Here is a 23,741-nt window from a genome sequence, read left to right on the forward strand (position 1 = left end):
CAGGGAAAGGGACCCAAAAGAGCTATAGTTTGGGGGCATGTGTGTACCGTCTAGTGTTTTCATCCTGTAGAACCATAACTCAGATGTTCCCTTGGAAATCCCGATCTAGAAGCAGATTGTCCCCAATGACTTTGCAAAGCCTTATTGCTGGATTTGTTCACAAACAACTTGCCACTAAATGTACATACAAACTACACAGAAAGCTGGCCAGCTGAGATGATGTCAAAGCCTCTGGGAATTATAATTTTTAAAAAATTTTTACTATTATAAAAGCAGATAATCAGTGATAATCTTCAGGCTGAGGATAGATAAAACAAAATCTTAAATTCAGCAAAGCATCCAGTTCCTAACAGGGTGATAAACTGAACTTCACATGGTTAGAAGCATTCTGGGAGCTCTTGTTTCCCTGCTTTAACTAGCTCTAAGAGCTGTGGCCCTTGCTGTGTGTTTTCAGGCTTGGGGCTAGGAGAAAACATTCTCACCAAGGGTACTGGCTCACAGTGGCAAGGTCCTCTCTGTGTATTCTCCTTAGTCCTCTGATTTTAAGTCTATCCTGCTAGAAAGAAAACAGGTCCTTAAATCCAGTAATGTATTTGGAAGTGTTCTCCTCCCCTCCCGCACTCAGGAAAGATTTTGCAAATCTTTGTGCATCATGGTGATTCTACCTCTCCCTTACTATATCACCTGTCCCATTTTTCTTACCTTGCACAATCAGGTAAACTTGGGAGGTCTTGGGCTCATGCTGTGTCTGAACTGAGCAAGTGTAGGAACCCTCATCATAAACATCCACCTTCTGAATTCGGAGGCTGTATTCCAGAGAATGGCGCTTCTCCAGCTCAACCCGGGGATCCAGAGACCACTTGTCATGTCCAGCGAAAATGATGCCAGAACGGTTCAACCAAGCCACCTTTGAGTTCTTATCATCTACGACACACCTGGCAGGGTAAAATAACAATGTTAGAGCTTTAAAGCATAACTGAATCTGTTTGCATTCTCCACACGATCAGACTCAACAAGACCAATAAAAATAATAATTATATGCAAGATGAATCGTTGCCATGTCATTTTTTTAGTCCTAAGTGTTTTCACAATTTTTCTTTTAAGATCTAATGACCAGCATAGTCTCATGGGACAACTCAGTTAATCTGCATAACATAGTTTATAAAAATCATGATTTGCCTCCTAGTGAAGCGAGGAGTATCTGGGGTCTTAAAAGCTTGCAAGCAGCCGACTAAGACACAACTGTGAGTCTCTACTCACCAGGAGGAAAACAGTAAGAAGGTAACTAAAAGCTGAGAGAAGAAATAAGCCTACACGAGCCATGTCTTCATCTACCCTGAGACCAGAAGAACTAGAGAGTACCCAGCTACAAACACTGACCATTCTGACTGGGGTCACAATAGATAGTCCTGGACAGGATGGGGGAAAAATGTAGAGCAGAACTCAAATTCTTATTAAAAAAAAAAAAAAGGGCAGATAAACTGGAACAGAGGACTCCCTGAGACTATCACCCTGAGATCCTCTTTAAAGCTAGAACCGAGCCTATCCCCTGAAATCACTTTTTAGTTAAATAGCAGAGTGGCACACAGAATAAAGTGTATTATGGATAAGATCAGTGGTTTACTATGAGAACAAAAGGTCAACAATTACTCAATAACAAAGATGAGAAGATATGGAGGCAGGGAAATTTAGAGTACTGGAAATGGAACAAATAACACAGAGAATGTCAACACATTGTGATAAATCTAACTAACGTCACTGAACAATTTGTGTGGAAATTATCAAATAGGAAGCTAACTTGCTTTGTAAACTTTCACCAAAAACTCAATAAAATATTATTAAAAAAAAAAAACAGATCTAATTACCAACCAGTGGATGAATGTCATTCTATCAGACTCAGTTCAGCTATAAACAATCCGAGTATGTGTAATGCAGATAAATACAGTTAACTGAGAATTGACTTTCCACCGGATTATTTTCTTCTTGTCTAGGAAAAAGATCGTACACATAGAACTCGATCTGCCTGGGTTTTAACTCTGAGACTTAGCCTGCTGGTGTTGTAGCACTTTTATTCAGTCCTGAACTATACTTTCCTTTCATAGGTACATTCTGATAGTCCTGTGTGGTGGACATATAAGTTATGCTCCACCACCTCTGTAGTAATTAGACTAGCTTTTAGAGTTTGCCTCGATCCTTACAAGTTTAGAATGTCCACCCCCAGGACGGAGAAGTGTGTGAGCACCAAGGCAAGTCCAGTGGCAGGTGGATAGCTGTGTGTCAAGGGGTGAAGGCAAACATTATGTGGCATAACTCTGGCTGTAGCTCCAGGGGACTGCAGGTGGTCTTCTGGCAATAAAGGTTGCTACCGGCATTTCTGGCTACATTAGAATGAGTTCCACATTTTATGGGACATGAAGAGACTAGTATTACAGTGCATACTTCAAGGAAGGTGAAGGAGAAATGTTTTTGAATTACTACTTATTTTAGAAAACTAAACGGGTCTTTTTCTCTCAAAAGAAAGTGGAAAAAATTCTGGGTTAATGGAGAAGGGATAGATTCTTCAGGGTGGTTTAGTTTTCTCCTTCAACCTCAGAAGTAGTCTAGCAATGGAAACACTTAAACAAACAAACAAAACTTCTCTCTTTATCATTTTGGCAAGATATATGTGTGGCCGAAAAAGAAATTGCCCCAGTCCCTGTTCGCAGCTGTAGAGTCAGCTGCTCAGCACTCTGGGGTGTGAAGGCTTAGCAGAAGGAGCCAGGAGCACCACAGCAGAACAATTAAAACAGCATGTTCCCTTTTAGTTCCAAACTAAGTCAAATCCAGGTCAAAACAGCCAGGCACAGAGATTTCACATCCATGCGTAGTCAGGAAATTGATGCATAACCCACACTCTGTCTACCATAGAGACATAGAAGCCAACTCTTCTCTCATAGGAAGGAGAAAAGATGAGTCATTTTAAAATGCCTCACCTATGGTACAACAGCCCTCCTTATCACACGATTTTTATATGAAATTTGCAGTTTATTTAGAGTGAGGTCATTTAATGAGTTGGGTGCCAAGATAGTCAGGTCTCATTTTCTTCTCCACTTGTTTTCATAAACATAGTGAGATTAAGGCATCGTTTGGCATCTCCATTTCCCAGTACGTGTTTCTCTGCTATGCAGATATTGTTAAGACTAGTCAAATGCTTTCCATAAATTTGAACTGACTTCATGGCTGCTTGCTGCTTCATTTCAGCCTTATCTCACTTTTCCTGTTCTACTCTTTGTGGCATCATTTCTCTGTCTTTGCTGGTGTTTACACCTCTCAATTTAGACTCATTAGTGAATTAATTAATGGGCTGTTTGCTATCTTCTTCTAGATCATTAGTTAAGTTGTCGAATATAGATTCACTGTTTTTTTTTTCCTACTTAGAAAAATAGACATTTACCTCTGTGAATACATTTTAAATCTTCTGTCATGTGTCTCCCGTACTTTCGTCACCAGCCAGCTCAACACAATAGTAGCCAGATTTGCTACATCACAGAGAGATACTTTGAATGCTGTTTAGCCAAGAATATGATCTTAATCTCTTCATTTTGGGGAAAAAAAAATTGCATCCCCTCCTCAGTTATTGACATGGTTAGGTTCCAAAGACTAAGCTGTTATGCAAAATTGACATTATGCAAAAATGGAGGATGACCACATCAGATCACAAAATGAAGGGTGATTACATCATTACATAACAGCAAAATTACATCATTACATAACTGCCAAACCACTGAGAATATATGTTACATAAAAATAGCCTATAAGACAAATAAAGACAAGGATTTGATCTTATTCATCTGGGTAACCCCCTAAACTAATCTGGCATAAAATAGGCACTTGGTAAATGCCCATTGTGTGAATTAAATAGTGTCACACATATAGATACATAACATATGGTTACCTATTTTCCACTCCTATCCCAAGTTTAACAGAATCTGTGCATAAACTGGGTAAATTTCATTGTCAGCACAAGGTAGCATTTTGAAGCCAGGTCTTTAGGGACCTTTGGACATTTGAGCAACTTTTGCCAATGGAAAAGTTAAAATTATCACACAGGTCATTATTCCAAATTACTCACTGAGGCTGTTTAGATCTATCTTACCTAAAGAAGTAATTGACTATTTCAGTAAAATTTCCAGACCCATAAAAATACATCTACTGAAACAGTAAATTATATGGAAATTTGGTTTTGACAATCTACATAACATCTTCTTTTTTACATTGGGTTTTGTCCATGTATATTTTTTAAACTTATCTTTTGCTTCCACACAAGTAAAAGTTATATTAGAATGTACACACATACACATACACTCACATTTTTTCCCGACTCAGTATAGTTAGCCAAATGCCAAGCACTAGAGCACAGATAGAATATTTTAAAAGGAAAACACTTATACAGATATTAAAGGAATCTTCTTTTTTATGTTGCCAGCAAACTAAGTGTACTGAGTTAATAAACTAGAAAATAATCCTTCTACAATGCAACTAAACGTTACATACCGAAGAACGAGCAAAAGAATAATGTAATGTCATAACTCATTTTTTTAATTTTAAAATCTAGATTAAAGGTAGCAACTATTTTTAACCATAAAAAGAGTACATAAGAAACTGAAGGCAAAGACCAAAGTAGTAGTCATAATTTATAGATTTTTATGTTTATTAAATGAAAATAACCAGCCACACAGGGTCATCATAGATCACATGGCTATCAGCATATGCTAACACAAGTTCAGACTTTTGTTCCAGTATAGATTGATTTGCCAGTAAGCACCATGTGCTTGCATGTAGAAGGTAAGCGTGTTTAACTGTGCATTAGGCAGGCCTACAGAGTAGATGAAAATTATTGTGCCATGCCATCATAATATGATATGAATTAATTATCACCCACTCAGAATGCTTCAATATGAGACAAACTAGTTCAAAGTTGGACGCTTAATGATTTTTATCACCAAAATGAGTCTTGCTAAAGCAGAAAAAGTATGAAGAGGTGTATTGGAAAAGGATTATTTTCTAGTTTATTAACTCAGTACACTTAGTTTCTGGCAACATAAAAAAGAAGATTCCTTTAATATCTGTATAAGTGATTTCCTTTTAAAATATTCTATCTGTGCTCTAGTGCTTGGCATTTGGTTAACTATACTGTCGGGAAAAAATGTGAGTGTATGTGTATGTGTGTGCATTCTAATGTAACTTTTACTTGTGTGGAAGCAAAAGATAAGTTTAAAAAATATACATGGACAAAACCCAATGTAAAAAATAAGATGTTATGTAGATTGTCAAAACCAAAAAAGTATGAAGAGGTGCATTGGAAAAATCCATTAGTGTTATGTGTTGTTTGATTAAATGGAGTGTTTCCTCTAGGAACTCAAGGTATAGCAAATAAACCCAGGATTTAGAAAGGACAGCGCCCTAAAGAGTGTGGACATCGGTGGCACAAGGACAGGGTCAGAGGATATCTCTCCACTTCCACTGGGATTTCTAGCAGTCAGCTGAGGATAGGTAATGAGAAAATCTCCATTGTTCAGATCAAGAGGGTCTTCCAATGAAGAATCCTACCAGGAAGTCACTGAGCAGGTTGGGAGGTCAGAAGGTACAAAAGCAGATCTGTAAGAAGGTACATAATCTGCCATAAAGTCCAAGAGATTCATAACTCAAACGTGGGAGATTCAAAGAGTTACTAGCAAGAATAGGACTGTACAAGATGAGTCACACTATTACTAATTTAGGTTGTATTTATTTTGTTTTCTGTCTTGTTATGATTTTGCTAAAAGCCTCTTTGGAGAGAAGATCTTTCAGGTATTTCCTGATGACCTCATATCACTTTTCCTACCGTTCTAAATTTTATGCAAGATCTAAAATTCTTCAACCATGGGTTCTGTAACCATGGGAAGCAGAACTGGGTAACCCACAGAGAACCCCACCTGCCACTGAATAGGTTTGCACCTTATTTAAGAGATTGCACAGAATCAGTAAGTCACTTAGAACTATTAAAAAAAGTATGATTTTGGGGATAATCTGGAGTGGGCATATGGTTTTTGTTCTTGGGAGCTCTTGTACTGGTGGAGTGGATGTGGGGTGTTGGCAGAACCAAAAAGGAATTCCAGTGCACCAGAGTAAGTGCTCAAGTCAAGTGAGCTGAATGCTCTAGGAGGACCAGAGAAGGGAGCTGACTACAAAAAGCAATATTAGTAGGTGTTGAAAGATTAACAGATCTCTCCAAAAAGTACATAAAATTAGGGATGGTAAAGAAAACGACAACTCTATAAACTAACTCTGCTTATAAAACTCCCAAGATTCATTCCCTGGAACATATCCTCTCCTGTTGGAGAATTCTAACCAGGAGAAATAATCCTGTTTAAACAAATTAAAAAAAAAAAAAAAAAACCTCATGCTTTTTTTCCATACTCCCCTCCGACGTCCTAGTTATATTGGTTATATGAATAAACTATGGGCAGTGAGTGGGTTTCTCCCTTTTAACATGGGAATATAATACACTCCACATTCTTCTTATATCCATCAACATAGAATGAACACATGTAGCCATTAAAAACCCAAACCCATTGTCGTCAAGTCGATTCGGACTCATAGTGACCCTATAAGACCAAGTAGATCTGCCCCATATGGTTTCCAAGAAGCACCTAGGGGATTGGAACTGTAGACCTTTTGATTAGCAGCCGAGCTCTTACTTCACTGAACAAGCAGAGTTCCCATGTAGCCACAGAGGTATCAAATCTGCTGTCATAGGTGCAAAATTGAGGATTATTCTCTTCTATAGGGTTGCTATGAGTCAGAATTGACTGGATGGCAACGGATTTGGTTTTGGTTTAGTGCCCTAATCCTCTGACCTCCCACATTAAACCAAAACTCTACATTTTCCAAACACAGTGAACTATTTCTCCTCTCCATATCTTTGCTCATCTCTTTCCTGCCACCTAGGAAGGCTTCAACTACACTCCTACTCTCTTTGTTGAGACCCAGTTCACCCGTCCAGACTTCTTTGAAAAGCTACGTCTCTAGGAAATCTCTCATCAGTATCCCATCTTTTTACTTGGTTCCTGCTTATGACACTCCACATTGCATTAGTGTTTTTTTTTTTTCCCCACTCATCTTTCCTAATAAGCTTATTGAAGACAGTGATAGTCTCTGAATTCATCTTTGTAGCTCTGACAGAGCTTAGCAGTGTAAACACGATATGTATATAGCTGACACTGAAATGAATTAACAAACTGATATTAGGCCAATTATCAAATATTTACGAATTTTCTAATAGGTGCAGAATAGATAGCTACTGTAACATGTTTTAAGAAATGATTAAAATGATCAGATACAAAAGAAAGAATAAAAGTGAATTACTGAGATTGGTATTAACATGAAAGCAAAGAAGAGGAAAAAAAAGTTCCCTTTTTCTGTTATGAAAAAAAAAATCATCCCTGGGAACTAAATATACATTGTGTGTGAATAACAGTGAAAAGAAGGATAAAGCAGTAGCTAAATGTTTAGTGAGTTGCTAACTTTAATGATGAGAAAGAATGATGAGACCCCAAATAGTAGACGGGTTGTCTACCTTAAGTATGAGTCTATGGCTTTAAACATCAGCTTTAAAAAAAATAACAGGAAAGGTAAGCAAACAAATTTTTATCTTCCTTATTCAGTATATCTGAATCCATAAAACTGTCACAAAAAATCAATACACCCATAAAAATCTCAAACACTGGATGTCATCAAATTCTTTACACCAAGTATATTATGCAGACTCATACAAACAGGGGCACTGACAATTCCACTCATGCTACACAAGGCTGGGGATTATGCTTTCAAAATGATGAATGTAAATTGAGGCAGAAAAGAGGTGTTAAATTCAGTTTGTACCAAAAGATTACTTAATAGAATATTTTCTGATAGTCTATCCATGACGTGATACACCTCCACCAGATATGAAGCCTGTTCAGTTAGACACATTTCTTCATACTTAACAAGCATAGACACACAGACACAAGCAGACACGTTTCTTCATACTTAACAAGCATTACTGTCTGCTAAGAACATACCAGTGTAGCATTTAGAATTTAATTAAATTTGCTTTATGTAAATTTCTCCTATTTCTGGTTATTTTAATCTTTTACTTACTAATTAATAGCAAATGTATACACCTTACTTAATTTCTCACTAATTATCTATCCTCATACTTTTTAATTTTAGGGACAGGGGACCGTAGAACTGTATAGGTAGGAGAGGTATATTTGCTTCTCCAATTAACAAAGAAGAGTTATATGAATGTTTTTCAACTAGGGACAATTTTTGGTCCCTAGAGGACGTGTATAATATCCATATGCATACAAGAAAGACCAGTTAATACAATTATTATTCAAATTTATGCACCAACCACTAATGCAAAAGATGAGGAAATTGAAGATTTTTATCAACTTCCACAGTCTGAAATTGACCAAACATGCAATCAAGATGCATTAATAATTATGGTGACTAGAATGGAAAAGCTGGAAACAAAGAAGAAGGATCAGTAGTTGGAAAATATAGCCTTGGTGATAGGCATGACCATGGAGATCACATGACAGAATTCTGTAAGACCAATGATTTATTCATCAAAAATACCTTCTTTTCTACAACCTAAAAGATGACTACACACATGGACCTCACCCATTTTAATAAATAGGAATCTAATCAACTACATCTGAGGAAAGAGTTGATGGAGAAGTTCAATAACATCAGTAAGAACAAGGCCAGAGGCCGATCACAGAACAGACCACCACATGTTCACGTATAAGTTCAAGTTGAAGCTGAAGAAAATTAAAACAAGTCCATGAGAGACAAAGTATGACCTTGAATATATCTCACTTAATTTAGAGACCTTCTCAAGAATAGGTATGATGCCCTGAACAATAATGACCAAAGGCCAGAAGAGTTGTGGGATGACATCAATGACATCATACATAAAGAAAGCAAAAGGTCATTAAAAAGAAAAGAAAGTAAAGACCAAAATTATGTAAAAAAAAAAAACCCTCTGAAACTTGCTCTTGCATGTAAATCTGAATGGATGCCAAAGTGAACGGAAGAAATGTAAAAGAGCTGAAAAGAAGATTTCAAAGGGCAACTTGAGAAAACAAAGTATTATGCTGAAATGTGCAAAGATCTGGAGTTAGAAAACCAAAAGAGAAGAACAGACTTGCCATTTATCAAGCTGAAAAAACTGAAGACAAAATTAAAGGCTCAAGTTGCAATATTGAAGGGTTCTATGGGAACAAAAAAAAATTGAATGACACACGCAGCATCAAAAGAAGACGAAAGGAATACACTGAGTCACTGTACCAAAAAGAATTGGTCGACATTCAACCATTTCAAAAGGTAGCAAATGATCAAGAACCAACAGTCCTGAAGGAAGAAGTCCAAGCTGCACTGAAGGAATTGGTGAAAAACAAAAACAAGGCTCCAGGAATTGGTGGAATACCAACTGAGATACTTCAACAAATGGATGCATGCACTTCTGGCCAACACGTTGCTATAGACAGAAGCAGCATGCTGCCCCTCCACAGCGAAGACCCAAACAACTAAGCAAAACAGAGACAAACGTCAATCCTGGAACCCTAAATGTCAAATGAAGGGATAAAGGACTCAGCCAAGCACCAAATGAAATAAGAAACTGACAGAGAACAGATAGCAGGGAAAGATACGTGCAGGGGTCCGCTATCAGCTAACAGCATGAATTCACCATCTTGGACTCCCATCAGAGATCAGTGGACAGGGAATATGGGAAAGCAGCTTCAAGGAGCACCCAACAGGAGACAGAGCACCCAGTAATCAGCGATATACACCTTCCCACCTACTCTATTCTCTCTGCTGCTCAGCCTCATCTACTTCCAGCTGGCTGCAGTCTTTTGGCCAGGAGGCACTGGCTTTGGCTCCTTGCTGCTTGGATTCATCCCACCCACACTGGCTGTCTCATGGAGTGCCATTTGTTTCCTGGTGGTGTTGCTTTTTTCCACTTTTTTTGGTATCTTCACTGCCCGTCACCACCTCCCCCTCCTTTCTCTTGAACACCTGGCTCGATGTGCCACCTTTGCTTCTTCATGAAAGGCTGTGAAGGGCCGCTCAACTGGGGAACTGCTTCCCTAGTGCATGTCACCATACTGGTGGGATGCCGAGCCTTTTTTTTTTTTTTTTTCCTTTTTCTTTCCCTGACTGGGAACCCCTGGGAACCCCTTCTATTCAGGCTGTATTGCATGGCTTGGGAGCCACGCCCCTGTTCTGTGCCGTGGCACTGGTAGGATCCCTGAGGGCATTTCTTTTTTCTTTTTTGTCTTTCTGCATTTCTCCTCTCTCTATACTTACTTTCTTTTCCTGTCTGCATAATACCTGGTGTTATGTGACATCCCTACCCTTTCTAGCTAGGCTGTACTGAGCAGCCTGGGAAACACTTTCCTAGACTTGGCAGCAGCGCCAGTAGGATCCTTGGGGGCTTTTCTTTTTTTTTCTAATTTTTATTTATGAATTTTTTTCCTCCTTTTTATTTAATCCTGCTTTTTGTTTTCCTCCATTTCTTCATTTCTCACCTCTCCACTCCAATGGCAAGCTCCTTTAGCACTTTTTGTTTGTTTGTTTTGGGCTCCTGTTTCACTCTCTTATCCCTCCTCTTTCCATACCCATCTGTCATGGGTTGAATTGTGTCCCCCCCAAAACATTCATCAACTTGGTTAGGTCATGTGTGGTTGTCTTCCATTTTGTGATGTGGCTGCCAACCAAAAGGTTGGCAGTTCAAATCCACCAGGTGCTCCTTGGAAACTCTATGAGGCAATTCTACTCTGTCCTACAGGGTCACTATGAGTCAGAATCGACTTGATGGCAATGTTTTTTTTTTTTATGCTGAGAGGATTAGGGTGGGATTGTAACACCAGGCTTACTCAGGTCACCTCCCTGATCCAAGGTAAACGGAGTTTCACTGGGGTTTGGCCTGCACTACCTTTTATCTCTCAAGAGATAAAGGAAAGGGAAGCAAGTAGAGAGTTGGGGATCCAGCAATTTCATTCCTAGGAATATATCCTAGAGAAATAAGAGTCATCACATGAATAGACATACACACCCATATTCATTGCATCATTATTCACGATAATAAAAAGATGGAAACAACCTAGATGCCCATCAACAGATGAATGGATAAACAAACTATGCTACATACACAGAATGGAGTATTATACAACAATAAAGAACAATGATGAATCTGTGAAGCATCTCACAACATAGATGAATTTGGAGGACATTATACTGAGTGAAATAACTCAATGACAAAAGGACAAATATTGTATGAGACCACTACTTTAAAAACTTATGAAAAGGTTTACACACAAAAAGAAATAATCTTTGATGGTTATGAGGGAGGGGAGCAGTGGGGATGGAAAAATACTAAATAGACAAGAAATAAGTGGTAACTGTGGTGAAGGGAAAGAAAGTACGCAACACTGGGGAAGCCAGCACAGCTTGTAGGGGGCAAGGTCATGGAAGCTCCATAGAGAGATTCACTCTCCCCGAGGGACTGAATTGCTGGGCTGAGGGCTGTGGGGATCATGGTCTCAAGGAACTTCTAGCTCAATTGGCATAGCATAGTTTTTAAAGAAAATTTTCTACATTCTACTTTAGTGAGTAGCGTCTGGGGTCTTAAAAGCCTGTGAGCAGCCATGTAAGATACTCCAGTGGTTTCACCCCTTTGGGAGCAAGGAAGAATGAAGGTGACTAAAGATACAAGGGAAAGATTAGTCCAAAGGACTAGTGGACCACATCCACCACAGCCTCCATCAGACCGAGTCCAGTACAACGAGATGGTGCCCAGCTACCACCACTGACTGCTCTGACAGGGATCACAATAGAGGGTCCTGGACAGAGCTGGAGAAAAATGTAGAACAAAATTCTAACTCACAAAAAAAGACCAGACTTACTGGCCTGACAAAGACTGGGGAAAGCCCAAGATCATGGCACCCAGACACCCTTTCAGCTCAGTAATGAAGTCACTCCTGAGGTTCACCCTTCAGCCAAAGATTAGATAGGCCCATAAAGCAAAACAAGACAAAAACAGCACACCAGCCCAGGGTCAAGGACTAGAAGGCAGGAGGGGAGAGGAAAGCTGGTTAATAGGGAACTTGAGTTCAAGAAGGGAGAGTGTTGACATGTTGTGCAGTTTTTAACCAATGTCATAAAACAATATGTGTACTAACTGTTTAACAAGAAACTAGTTTGCCCTGTAAAACTTCACCTAAACTACAATTTAAAAAAGTAAATAAAAAAAAATGGATGCAACAAGAAATTTGGAAGACAGCTACCAGCCAACTGACTAGGAGAAATCCATATTCATGCCCATGACAAAGAAAAGTGATCCAATGGAATGCAGAAATTATAAAACAATATCTTTAATATCACATGTGAGAAAATTTTGCTGAAGATAATTTAAAAATGGCTGCAGTTAGACATCCACAGGCAAATACCAAAAATTCAAGCTGGATTCAGAAAAGGATGTGGAATGAGGAATAACATTGCTGATATCACAAGGGCCTTAGCTGAATGAAGAGAATACCAGAAAGACATTTGTCTGTGTTTTATTTACTTCACAAAGGCATTTGACTGTGTGGATCATATCAAATTATGGATAACATTGCAAAGAATGAAAATTCCAGAACAGTTAATTGTGCTCACGGGGAACTTGTACATAGACCAAGAGTCAGTCATTCATACAGAACAAGGGGATGCTGCATGGTTTAATCAGAAAAGGTGTGTGCCAGGGTTGTATCCTTTCACCAGACTTATTCAATTTGTATGCTGCGCAAATAGTCCAAGAAGCTGGACTACATGAAGAAGAACATGGCGTCAAGATTAGAGGAGGGTCAACAACCTGCAATATGTAGATGACACAACTTTGCTTGCCTAAAGTGAAGACAACTTGAAGCACTTACTAATGAAGATCAAAGACTACAGCTTTCAATATGGATTACACTTCAACACAGAGAAAACAAAAACCCTCACAACTAGACCAAAAAGCAATGTCATGATAAATGAAGAAAATATGGAAGTTGTCAAGGATTTAATTTTATTTCAATCCACAATCAACACCCATAGAAGCAGCAATAAAGAAATCAAATGACGTATATCATTGGGCAAGCCTGCTGCTCTTTAAAATCGTAAAAAGCTGAGATGTCACTTTGATGACTAAGGTGCACCTGACGCAAGCCATAGTCACTTCACTCACCTCATATGCATGTGAAGACTGGACAATGAAAAAGGAAGGCTGAAGAATTGACGCATTTGAACTATGGTGTTGGCAAAAAATACTGAATATACCGTGGAATGCCGGAAGAGCCAAGAAATCCATCTTGAAAGAAGTACAGCCGGAACACTCCTTAGAAGTGAGGATGGAAAGACTTCATTTTACTTAATTTGGACGTGTTATAACCACTGTTGTGAGGATGGTCCAGGACCAAGCGACATTTTATTCTGTTATACACGGAGTCACTATGAGTTGGAACTGACTCGATGGCTGCTAAGAAGAGATGACATGTGGCAATGTCTGGAAATATTTGTTTGTTGTTACAACTGGAAGTGGAGAGTTACTACAGAGATGATACTTAACATCCTACAACGCACAGGAAATTTCCCCACAATAGAGAAATATTCCGTCAAAAATGTCAGTAGTGCAAAGTAACCCGGAGTTAGACTTTGGCCTCTTGGTACACATGTCCAGAAGCAGAAGACAAACATCTAGAGGGTAAAGATGTTTTTCATAACCATACACTCCTTAACTTAGAGGTACTGAATTGCCACAGCAAAGTTCCTGGACTATAATCAAGCTCATGACAGAGGCACTACAATAAGTCCTGGAGAGGCTATGGTTACAAATTAGTAGATAATTAAGTGTCCTCTTTTTTTGTTTATTTTAATATCATAATTATCGTAATCATACAATGAGACAACTTGTGAATGAGAAAGGTGTATCCTGTGCTGGTTCGTAACTGCATACTTAAGAACTCATTTAACCTTAGCGTTTTTCTTAAAACCCTATGAAAAGCAGTTCTACTCTGAGATACATGGGGGTCACTATGAGTCAGAATCAATTTAACAGCAAATGGCTTGTTTTGTTTGCTTTTTTTTTTTTTTTTTACTAAAAATAGGCCAGTAACATCCAGGGTGTTAAGGAAGAATCGACTCAGTTACTAGAGCAAATTCAATTTTTTTTCTTTTTTTTTTTTTTATGGGCCCTGCCTGTACATCTGTTTTAGATGTGGGATTTTTTTTTTTAATTCCTTCATCATTTGAATTAAACTCTCCATAGTATGTCACACAAAGCCTGCAATATGCCAACACACAGTAGAACAATTATCTTTTCCTTTGCAAATCTGAGAAAAAAGAATGAGCCAAGTCTTGGCCATCTGTGGAATATATGTACATAGTAGTGAGATGACAGGCAGGGGGTTCTTTAGGGAAAGTCAGAGCCTTGCTGATCTATATGCTTTGGGAAGGAATTACAGAGCCTTCTAACACTGAATCTAATACCATGGAAACTATTCAAACACCTTCTTAGTGCCAAGGCCTATGCCCATTGAGTTTATTCCAGAGGAATAAGAGAGTTGGGTCTCTGGCTCTCCATTCTAGAGTCAGGCCTCACAACAAATTCCATGTGTGTGACAGGCTCTTCTGTTGCCCTTGCTAATTATATATAACCCATCTACAATTTTGTGATGCTTACTGCGAGTCAGGCACAGTGCCAAGTATTTTACATAACATCACATTTAGCCCTCTCAAGCCTGTTGTATTGGGGAAGTACTATAATTATCCCCATTTCATAGATGAAGAAATCGAGGCTCAGAAAAGCAAAAAAACGTGTGATCAAATCTGTCCAACACAAAAGTTTAGGTTCTTGACTGATACCTGCAATGCCATTCTGAATGTACAGAACTAAGTCAGAGTCCTTGTGAATGCTGGGTCTAGATTTTGGCTGGATCACATCCCAAACTCAAAGAAGTCTCAGGGTAGCTTTTAAAACACAGGGGCTTTCTAATTCTGGGACCTTTTAATCTCTTCAGGAAGAAATCTATGACGTGGAAGCCACCTCTCCAAACGTGAGAGAATCCAAGCGCACATCCATCCTTGGAATCCTTTCATTATGTGAACCATATAAAATAACCCATTACTTCCAGAACCTTCCATATTAGATGTTCTATAAGAAGGGAGAGGGGAGGGCTCTTAACTAATCCCTCATGTATCCAATTAAACTTATTCAATTCAATTATTATTTAAGCCAAGTTTTACCACCAGTGTTCTCTCAATCCTAAAGCCAAGGAGAATGTAGCAGGGATTAGAGCTAGTTCCAACTTGGATGAGAGCCAACTGTCATCTTAAAAAATGGTCCAGAATCTCCCCTGACAATCTCAGAGTTCCTTAAATGCCAAGCAGTTAGGACACGTCTTGACCACAGCAGAAGCCACTCCACAAAGAGAATCTTAAGTCCTGGATACGGGCTGAGAAAACACCCATGAGACTTTGGTTTTTCCCTACCATGATCAGTCAGCTACAATGGAAGCACCAGCTATAATGCAATTTAAAAAATAAAAATAAAAAGGTGACACAAATACCTTGGTTGTTATGTTCTGTGGATCCTTGTCTTAGAGGTTATTTCCTTAAGAATTCAATTCTCACTTGGCTACACCAAGTCTATCATATAATCAGCACGATACCGAGACAGGAGCAATACCCTAGTGGAGGGACCCTTTATGTGCACAGTGTTGATTCTGTAGCTGCTGACTGGGGGTCTTGAACACACCCTACCTCTTCCTTCGGCCTAATGGACGGTCATTAGGGTCAACTCTGTTCAGCTCTGATGGCTTAAAACTTTATATTTCTATTTTGTTTTGTTTTTTAATAAACTCAGTTTTTTTTTCAATAATAATTTTTATTGAGCTTCAAGTGAACGTTTACAAATCAAGTCAGTCTGTCACATATAAGCTTATATACACCTTACTCCTTACCCCACTTCCTCTCCCCCTAATGAGTCAGCCCTTCCAGTCTCTCCTTTCGTGACAATTTTGCCAGTTTCTAACCCTCTCTACCCTCCTATCTCCCCTCCAGACAGGAGATGCCAACACAGTCTCAAGTGTCCACCTGATACAAGTAGCTCACTCTTCATCATCATCTCTCTCCTACCCATTGTCCAGTCCCTTCCATGTCTGATGAGTTGTCTTCGGGAATGCTTCCTGTCCTAGGCCAACAGAAGGTTTGGTGACAATGACCGCCAGGATTCCTCTAGTCTCAGTCAGACCATTAAGTCTGGTCTTTTTATGAGAATTTGGGGTCTGCATCTCACTGATCTCCTGCTCCCTCAGGGGTTCTCTGTTGTGCTCCCTGTCACGGCAGTCATTGGTTGTGGCTGGGCACCATGTAGTTCTTCTGGTCTCAGGATGATGTAAGTCTCTGATTCATGTGGTCCCTTCTGTCTCTTGGGCTCATAGTTATCGTGTGAGCTTGGTGTTCTTCATTCTCTTTTGATCCAGGTGGGTTGAGACCAACTGATGCATCTCAGATGGCTGCTTGTTAGCATTTAAGACCCCAGATGCCACATTTCAAAGTGGGATGCAGAATGTTTTCATAATAGAATTATTTTGCCAATTGACTTAGAAGTCCCCTTAAGCCATAGTCCCCAAACCCCCGCCCTTGCTCCGCTGACCTTTGAAGCATTCAGTTTATCCCGGAAACTTCTTTGCTTTTGGTCCAGTCCAGTTGAGCTGACCTTCTGTGTATTGAGTATTGTCCTTCCCTTCACCTAAAGTAGTCCTTATCTACTAACTAATCAGTAAATAACCCTCTCCCTCCCTTCCTCCCCCCCTCGTAACCACAAAAGGATGTGTTCTTCTCAGTTTATACTATTTCTGAAGATCTTATAATAGTGGTCTTATACAATATTTGTCCTTTTGCCTCTGACTAATTTCGCTCAGCATAATGCCTCCCAGGTTCCTCCATGTCATGAAATGTTTCACAGATTCGTCACTGTTCTTTATCGATGCGTAGTATTCCATTGTGTGAATATACCACAATTTATTTACCCATTCATCCCTTGATGGACACCGTGGTTGTTTCCAGCTTTTTGCTATTGTAAACAGAGCTGCAATAAACATGGGTGTGCATATATCTGTTCCTGTGAAGGCTCTTATTTCTCTAGGGTATATTCCGAGGAGTGGGATTTCTGGGTTGTATGGTAGTTCTATTTCTAACTGTTTAAGGTAACGCCAGATAGATTTCCAAAGTGGTTATACCATTTTACATTCCCACCAGCAGTGTATAAGAGTTCCAATCTCTCCGCAGCCTCTCCAACATTTATTATTTTGTGTTTTTTGGAATAAAGCCAGCCTTGTTGGAGTGAGATGGAATCTCATCATAGTTTTAATTTGCATTTCTCTAATGGCTAATGATCGAGAGCATTTTCTCATGTATCAGTTAGCTGCTTGAATATCTTCTTTAGTGAAGTGTGTGTTCATATCCTTTGCCCACTTCTTGATTGGGTTGTTTGTCTTTTTGTGATTGAGTTTTAACAGAAACATAGATTTTAGAGATCAGGTGCTGGTCGGAGATGTCATAGCTGAAAATTCTTTCCCAATCTGTAGGTGGTCTTTTTACTCTTTTGGTGAAGTCTTTAGATAAGCATAGGTGTTTGATTTTTAGGAGCTCCCAATCATCTGGTTTCTCTTTGTCATTTTTGGTAATATTTTGTATTCTGTTTATGCCTTGAATTAGGGCTCCTAACGTTGTCCCTATTTTTTCTTCCATGATCTTTATCGTTTTAGTCTTTATGTTTAGGTCTTTGATCCACTTGGAGTTAGTTTTTGTGCATGGTGTGAGGTATGGGTCCTATTTCATTTTTTTGCAAATGGATATCCAGTTATGCCAGCACCATTTGTTAAAAAGACTATCTTTTCCCCAATTAACTGACACTGGGCCTTTGTTAAATATCAGCTGCTCATATATGGATGGATTTATATCTGGGTTCTCAATTCTGTTCCATTGGTCTATGTGCCTGTTGTTGTACCAGTACCAGGCTGTTTTGACTACTGTGGCTGTATAATAGCTTCTGAAATCAGGTAGAGTGAGGCCTCCCATTTTCTTCTTCTTTTTCAGTAATGCTTTACATATCCGAGGCTTCTTTCCCTTCCATATGAAGTTGGTGATTTGTTTCTCCATCACGTTAAAAAATGTCATTGGAATTTGGATCGGAAGTGCATTGTATGTATAGATGGCTTTTGGTAGAATAGACATTTTTACTATGTTAAGTCTTCCTATCCATGAGCAAGGTTTGTTTTTCCACTTAAGTAGGTCCTTTTTAGTTTCTTGTAGTAGAGCTTTGTAGTTTTCTTTGTATAGGTCTTTTACATCTTTGGTAAGATTTATTCCTAAGTATTTTATCTTCTTGGGGGCTACTGTGAATGGTATTGATTTGGTGATTTCCTCTTCGATGTTCTTTTTGTTGATGTAGAGGAATCCAAGTGATTTTTTGTATGTTTATCTTATAACCTGAGACTCTGCCAAACTCTTCTATTAGTTTCAGTAGTTTTCTGGAGGATTCCTTAGGGTTTTCTATTTATAAGATCATGTCATCTGCAAATAGAGATAATTTTACTTTCTCCTTGCCAATCCGGATGCCCTTTATTTCTTTGTCTAGCCTAATTACTCTGGCTAGGACCTCTAGCACAATGTTGAATAAGAGCAGTGATAAATGGCATCCTTGTCTGGTTCCCGTTCTCAAGGGAAATGCTTTCAGGCTCTCTCCATTTAGAGTGATGTTGGCTGTTGGCTTTGTATTAAAAAAAAAAAAAAAAAAAATTTGTATAGACGCCCTTTATTATGTTGAGGAATTTTCCTTCAATTCCTATTTTGCTGAGAGTTTTTATCATAAATGGGTGTTGGACTTTGTCAAATGCCTTTTCTGCATCAATTGATAAGACCATGTGGTTTTTGTCTTTTGTTTTATTTATATGGTGGATTACATTAATGGTTTTTCTAATATTAAACCAGCCTTGCATACCTGGTATAAATCCCACTTGGTCATGGTGGATTATTTTTTTTTGATACGTTGTTGAATTCTATTGGCTAGAATTTTGTTGAGGATTTTTGCATCTATTTTCATGAGGGATATAGGTCTGTAATTTTCTTTTTTTGTGATGCCTTTACCTGGTTTTGGTATCAGGGACATGGTGGCTTCATAGAATGAGTTAGGCAGTATTCCGTCATTTTCTATGCTTTGAAATACCTTTAATAGTAGTGGTGTTAACTCTTCTCTGAAAGTTTGGTAGAACTCTGAGGTAAAGCCATCCGGGCCAGGGCTATTTTTGTTGGGAGTTTTTTGATTACCGTTTCAATCTCTTTTTTTGTTATGGGTCAATTTAGTTGTTCTACTTCTGATTGTATTGGTTTAGGTAGGTAGTGTTTTTCCAGGAATTCATCCATTTCTTCTAGGTTTGCAAATTTGTTAGAGTACAATTTTTCGTAATAATCTGATATGATTCTTTTAATTTCAGTTGGTTCTGTTGTGATGTGGTCCTTTTCGTTTCTTATTCGGGTTATTTGTTTCCTTTCCTGTATTTCTTTAGTCAGTCTAGCCAATGGTTTATCAATTTTGTTAATTTTTTCAAAGAACCAGCTTTTGGCTTTGTTAATTCTTTCAATTGTTTTTCTGTTCTCTAATTCATTTAGTTCAGCTCTAATTTTTATTATTTGTTTTCTTCTGGTGCCTGATGGATTCTTTTGTTGCTCACTTTCTATTTGTTCAAGTTGTAGGGACAGTTCTCTGATTTTGGCTCTTTCTTCTTTTTGTATGTGTGCATTTATCGATATAAATTGGCCTCTGAGCACTGCTTTTGCTGTGTCCCAGAGGTTTTGATAGGAAGTATTTTCATTCTCGTTGCATTCTATGAATTGCCTTAGTCCCTCCTTGATGTCTTCTATAACCCAGTCTTTTTTGAGCAGGGTATTGTTCAGTTTACAAGTATTTGATTCCTTTTCCCTAATTTTTCTGTTATTGATTTACACTTTTATGGCCTTGTGGTCTGAGAAGATGCTTTGTAATATTTCGATGTTTTGGATTCTGCAAAGGTTTATTTTATGACCTAATATGTGGTCTATTTTAGAGAACGTTCCATGTGCACTAGAAAAAAAAGTACACTTTGCAGCAGTTGGGTGGAGAGTTCTGTATAAGTCAATGAGGTCAAGTTGGTTGACTGTAGCAATTAGGTCTTCCGTGTCTCTGTTGAGCTTCTTCCTGGATGTCCTGTCCTTCTCCGAAAGTGGTGTGTTGAATCTCCTACTATAATTGTGGAGGTACCTATCTCATTTTTCAGTTCTGTTAAAATTTGGTTTATGTATCTTGCAGCCCTATCATTGGGTGCATAAATATTTAAGATGGTTATATCTTCCTGGTCAATTGTCCCTTTTATCATTATGTAGTGTCCTTCTTTATCCTTTGTGGTGGATTTAACTTTAAAGTCTATTTTGTCAGAAATTAATATTGCTACTCCTGCTCTTTTTTGCTTACTGTTTGCTTGATGTATTTTTTTCTATCCTTTGAGTTTTAGTTTGTTTGTGTCTAAAACTCAAAGGATTGGTGCATTTAGTCCATTTACATTCAGTGTAATCATAGATAAGTATGTGTTTAGTTCTGTTGCTTTGATGCCTTTTTATGTGTGTTGTTGACAATTTCATTTTTCCACTTACTTTTTTGTGCTGAGATGTTTTTCTTTGTAAATTGTGTGTTCCTCATTTTCATAGTATTTGACTTTATGTTTGCTGAGTCGTTATGTTTTTCTTGGTTTTTATTTTGAGTTATGGAGTTGTTATACCTCTTTGTGGTTACCTTAATATTTACCCCTATTTTTCTAAGTAAAAACCTAACTTGTATTGTCCTATATCGCCTTGTATCCCTCTCCATATGGCAGTTCTATGCCACCTGTATTTAGTCCCTCTTTTTGAATATTGTGATCTTTTACATATTGACTTCAGTGATTCCCTGTTTTAAGTGTTTTGTTTTTTTTAAATTAATCTTAATTTGTTTTTGTGATTTCCCTATTTGAGTTGATATCAGGATGCTCTGTTCTGTGATCTTGTGTTGTGCTGGTATCTGATATTATTGGTTTTCTAACCAAACAATTTCCTTTAGTATTTCTTGTAGCTTTGGTTTGGTTTTTACAAATTCTCTAAGCTTGTGTTTAACTGTAAATGTCTTAATCTCACCTTCCTATTTCAGAGAGAGTTTTGCTGGATATATGATCCTTGGCTGGCAGTTTTTCCCCTTCAGTGCTCTGTATATGTCATCCCATTGCCTTCTTGCCTGCATGGTTTCTGCTGAGTAGTCTGAACTTATTCTTATTGATTCTCCATTGTAGGAAACCTTTCTTTTCTCCCTGGCTGCTTTTAAAATTTTCTCTTTATCTTTGGTTTTGGCAAGTTTGATGATAATATGTCTTGGTGATTTTCTTTTTGGATCAATCTTAAATGGGGTTCGATGAGCATCTTGGATAGATATCCTTTTGTCTTTCATGATGTCAGGGAAGTTTTCTACCAACAGATCTTCAACTATTCTCTCTGTGTTTTCTGATATCCCTCCCTGTTCTGGGACTCCAATCACACGCAAGGTATTCTTCTTGATAGAGTCCCACATGATTCTTAGGGTTTCTTCATTTTTTTAAATTCTTTTATCTGATTTTTTTCAGCTATATTGGAGTTAATTCTCTGGTCCTCCAGATGTCCCACTCTGCATTCTAATTGCTCAAGTCTGCTCCTCTGACTTCCTATTGCGTTGTCTAATTCTGTAATTTTATTGTTAATCTTTTGGATTTCTGAATGCTGTCTCTCTATGGATTCTTGCAACTTATTAATTTTTCCACTATGTTCTTGAATAATCTTTTTGAGTTCTTCAACTGCTTTATCAGTGTGTTCCTTGGCTTTTTCTGTAGATTGTCTTATTTCATTTCTGAGGTCATCCCTGATGTCCTGAAGCATTCTGTAAATTAGTTTTTTATATTCTGTATCTGGCAGTTCTAGGATTGTATCTCCTTTTGGGAAAGATTTTGATTCTTTAGTTTGGGGAGTTGTAGAAGCAGTCATGGTCTGCTTCTTTATGTGGTTTGATATCGACTGCTGTCTCCAAGCCATCACTGAGATATTGTAGTGATTTATTCTATATTTGCTCACTGAGTCTTATCTTGCTTTGTTTTCTTTCAATATATGTAGATGGGCTACTAGATTGAGCTGTCTTGATTGTTGTAGCCCTTGACTCACTTATGTCCTATTACCAGCTCGTTTGGGCTGTTACCAGATATATAAGCCTGAGTCCATTCACTATTCTTGAGTAGAATCTGATTTTGGGTCCATCTAGAGAAGTGGTGGTGATAGTTGTGTGCACCAGACCTTAAGCCCCCAATGGAAGTACCTCTACAGATTGGTAGGTGTCACCCTCCTTAGACCTCTAAGGCAGGAGGCTAGGTGGTCTAGGGGGAGCTTCAGCCCTCAGTTCCCTGTTGTGGGTTAGTGAGGGCTCTGTTGAATACGCAGAGATATCAGACCTGGGAAACTTGTCTTTCCAGTAAATCCGCTAAAACAATTGCAGTTAGATCCCTGTCAGAAATGCCTTTGCATTATAATAGCCACCTTGTTCCCTGTAGGGATGAAAGCCGAGACTGTGGATCACATATGCTTGGCTGGAGCTGGTTCTGTGTTTTTAGTCCAATTAGGGAAGGATTTTTGGTCCCTGGGTTTTTTGTAGTTGCTTCTCTCAGGCCAGAAGAATGGGTTAGGAAAAGACCCCCCCCCCCCCAAAAAAAAGGAAAAGAAAAACCGCGGAGCAGTTCTCCCTCTGGCTCAGGAAATTGCAATGTTAATGAAGCCGCCTGGGAAGGGGAGGGGAGGGTTCAGATAAACAGGAGAGAGTAGCACCCGGGAATATAGACAAAGTTACTTATCTTGCTTGGGATGACTGTTTTATCTGAGATTCCCGAGGGGCGCGTCAACTGTGTGTGCTGGCTGGGTAGAGATTGCCCCTGATGGTCAGGCCCGTGTCCCGTGCTTGAGCTGTCTCAGAAGCCGCGGTTAGTTCCTCTGCTCCCAGTCCAAAGCCCAGGGCCAAGGTTCCCCGGCTGGGATGCTGCACTCCTGGCTCTAAAACCAGTCGCTGCCTCCCAGTGACTTCTCCTCCTATCAGCCGTGTCACTGCGCTGCCTGCGTGCACTGGCTGGGCTTCCGCCGAGGTCACTTCTGGGGGCTAGGGCTGTGTCCCGTGTTTGCACCGTCTCAGGATGCCGTTCTCAGCTCCCCTGTGCCGAGTCCAAAGCCCGGCGCCAAGGTTTCCTGACTGGGACGCTGGCTCCAGTGTCCGAAAACAGTCGCTGCTTCCCCGTGGTTGTTCGTTCTCAGTCTCTGTCACTCAGGTCAACTCTTTAAATCTGTGTTTGTTGGTCAGGGTTAGTAAATTGTCATGCATGTGATCGATTCACTTGTTTTTCCGAGTCTTTGTTGCAAGAAGGATCCGAGGTAGCGTCTACCTAGTCAGCCATCTTGGCCCAATGCAAATTCAATTTTTAAGGAACTGATAAATCTTTGTTCACAGAAAAGTCACTTTTTTCTTTAACTTTATTATTTTTTTCACATTTGTAATTGTAATCTTTTGAACTATGTGGAAGGAT

General features: G+C 38.9%; 1 protein-coding gene across 2 annotated transcripts in view; it reads right to left on the bottom strand.

Moving 5' to 3' along the window:
• LSAMP (limbic system associated membrane protein) overlaps window positions 1-23,741 on the bottom strand; it is an 867,785-nt gene that overhangs the window by 367,916 nt on the left and 476,128 nt on the right. For both annotated transcript variants that reach the window (XM_064284553.1, XM_064284506.1), the window contains exon 2: window positions 703-935. In XM_064284553.1, coding sequence (XP_064140623.1) covers window positions 703-935 — 233 coding nt within the window. The remainder of the gene's footprint in view (window positions 1-702; window positions 936-23,741) is intronic.

The sequence above is a fragment of the Loxodonta africana genome, chromosome 1 (assembly GCF_030014295.1).
Source record: "Loxodonta africana isolate mLoxAfr1 chromosome 1, mLoxAfr1.hap2, whole genome shotgun sequence".
Taxonomy (NCBI): domain Eukaryota; kingdom Metazoa; phylum Chordata; class Mammalia; order Proboscidea; family Elephantidae; genus Loxodonta; species Loxodonta africana.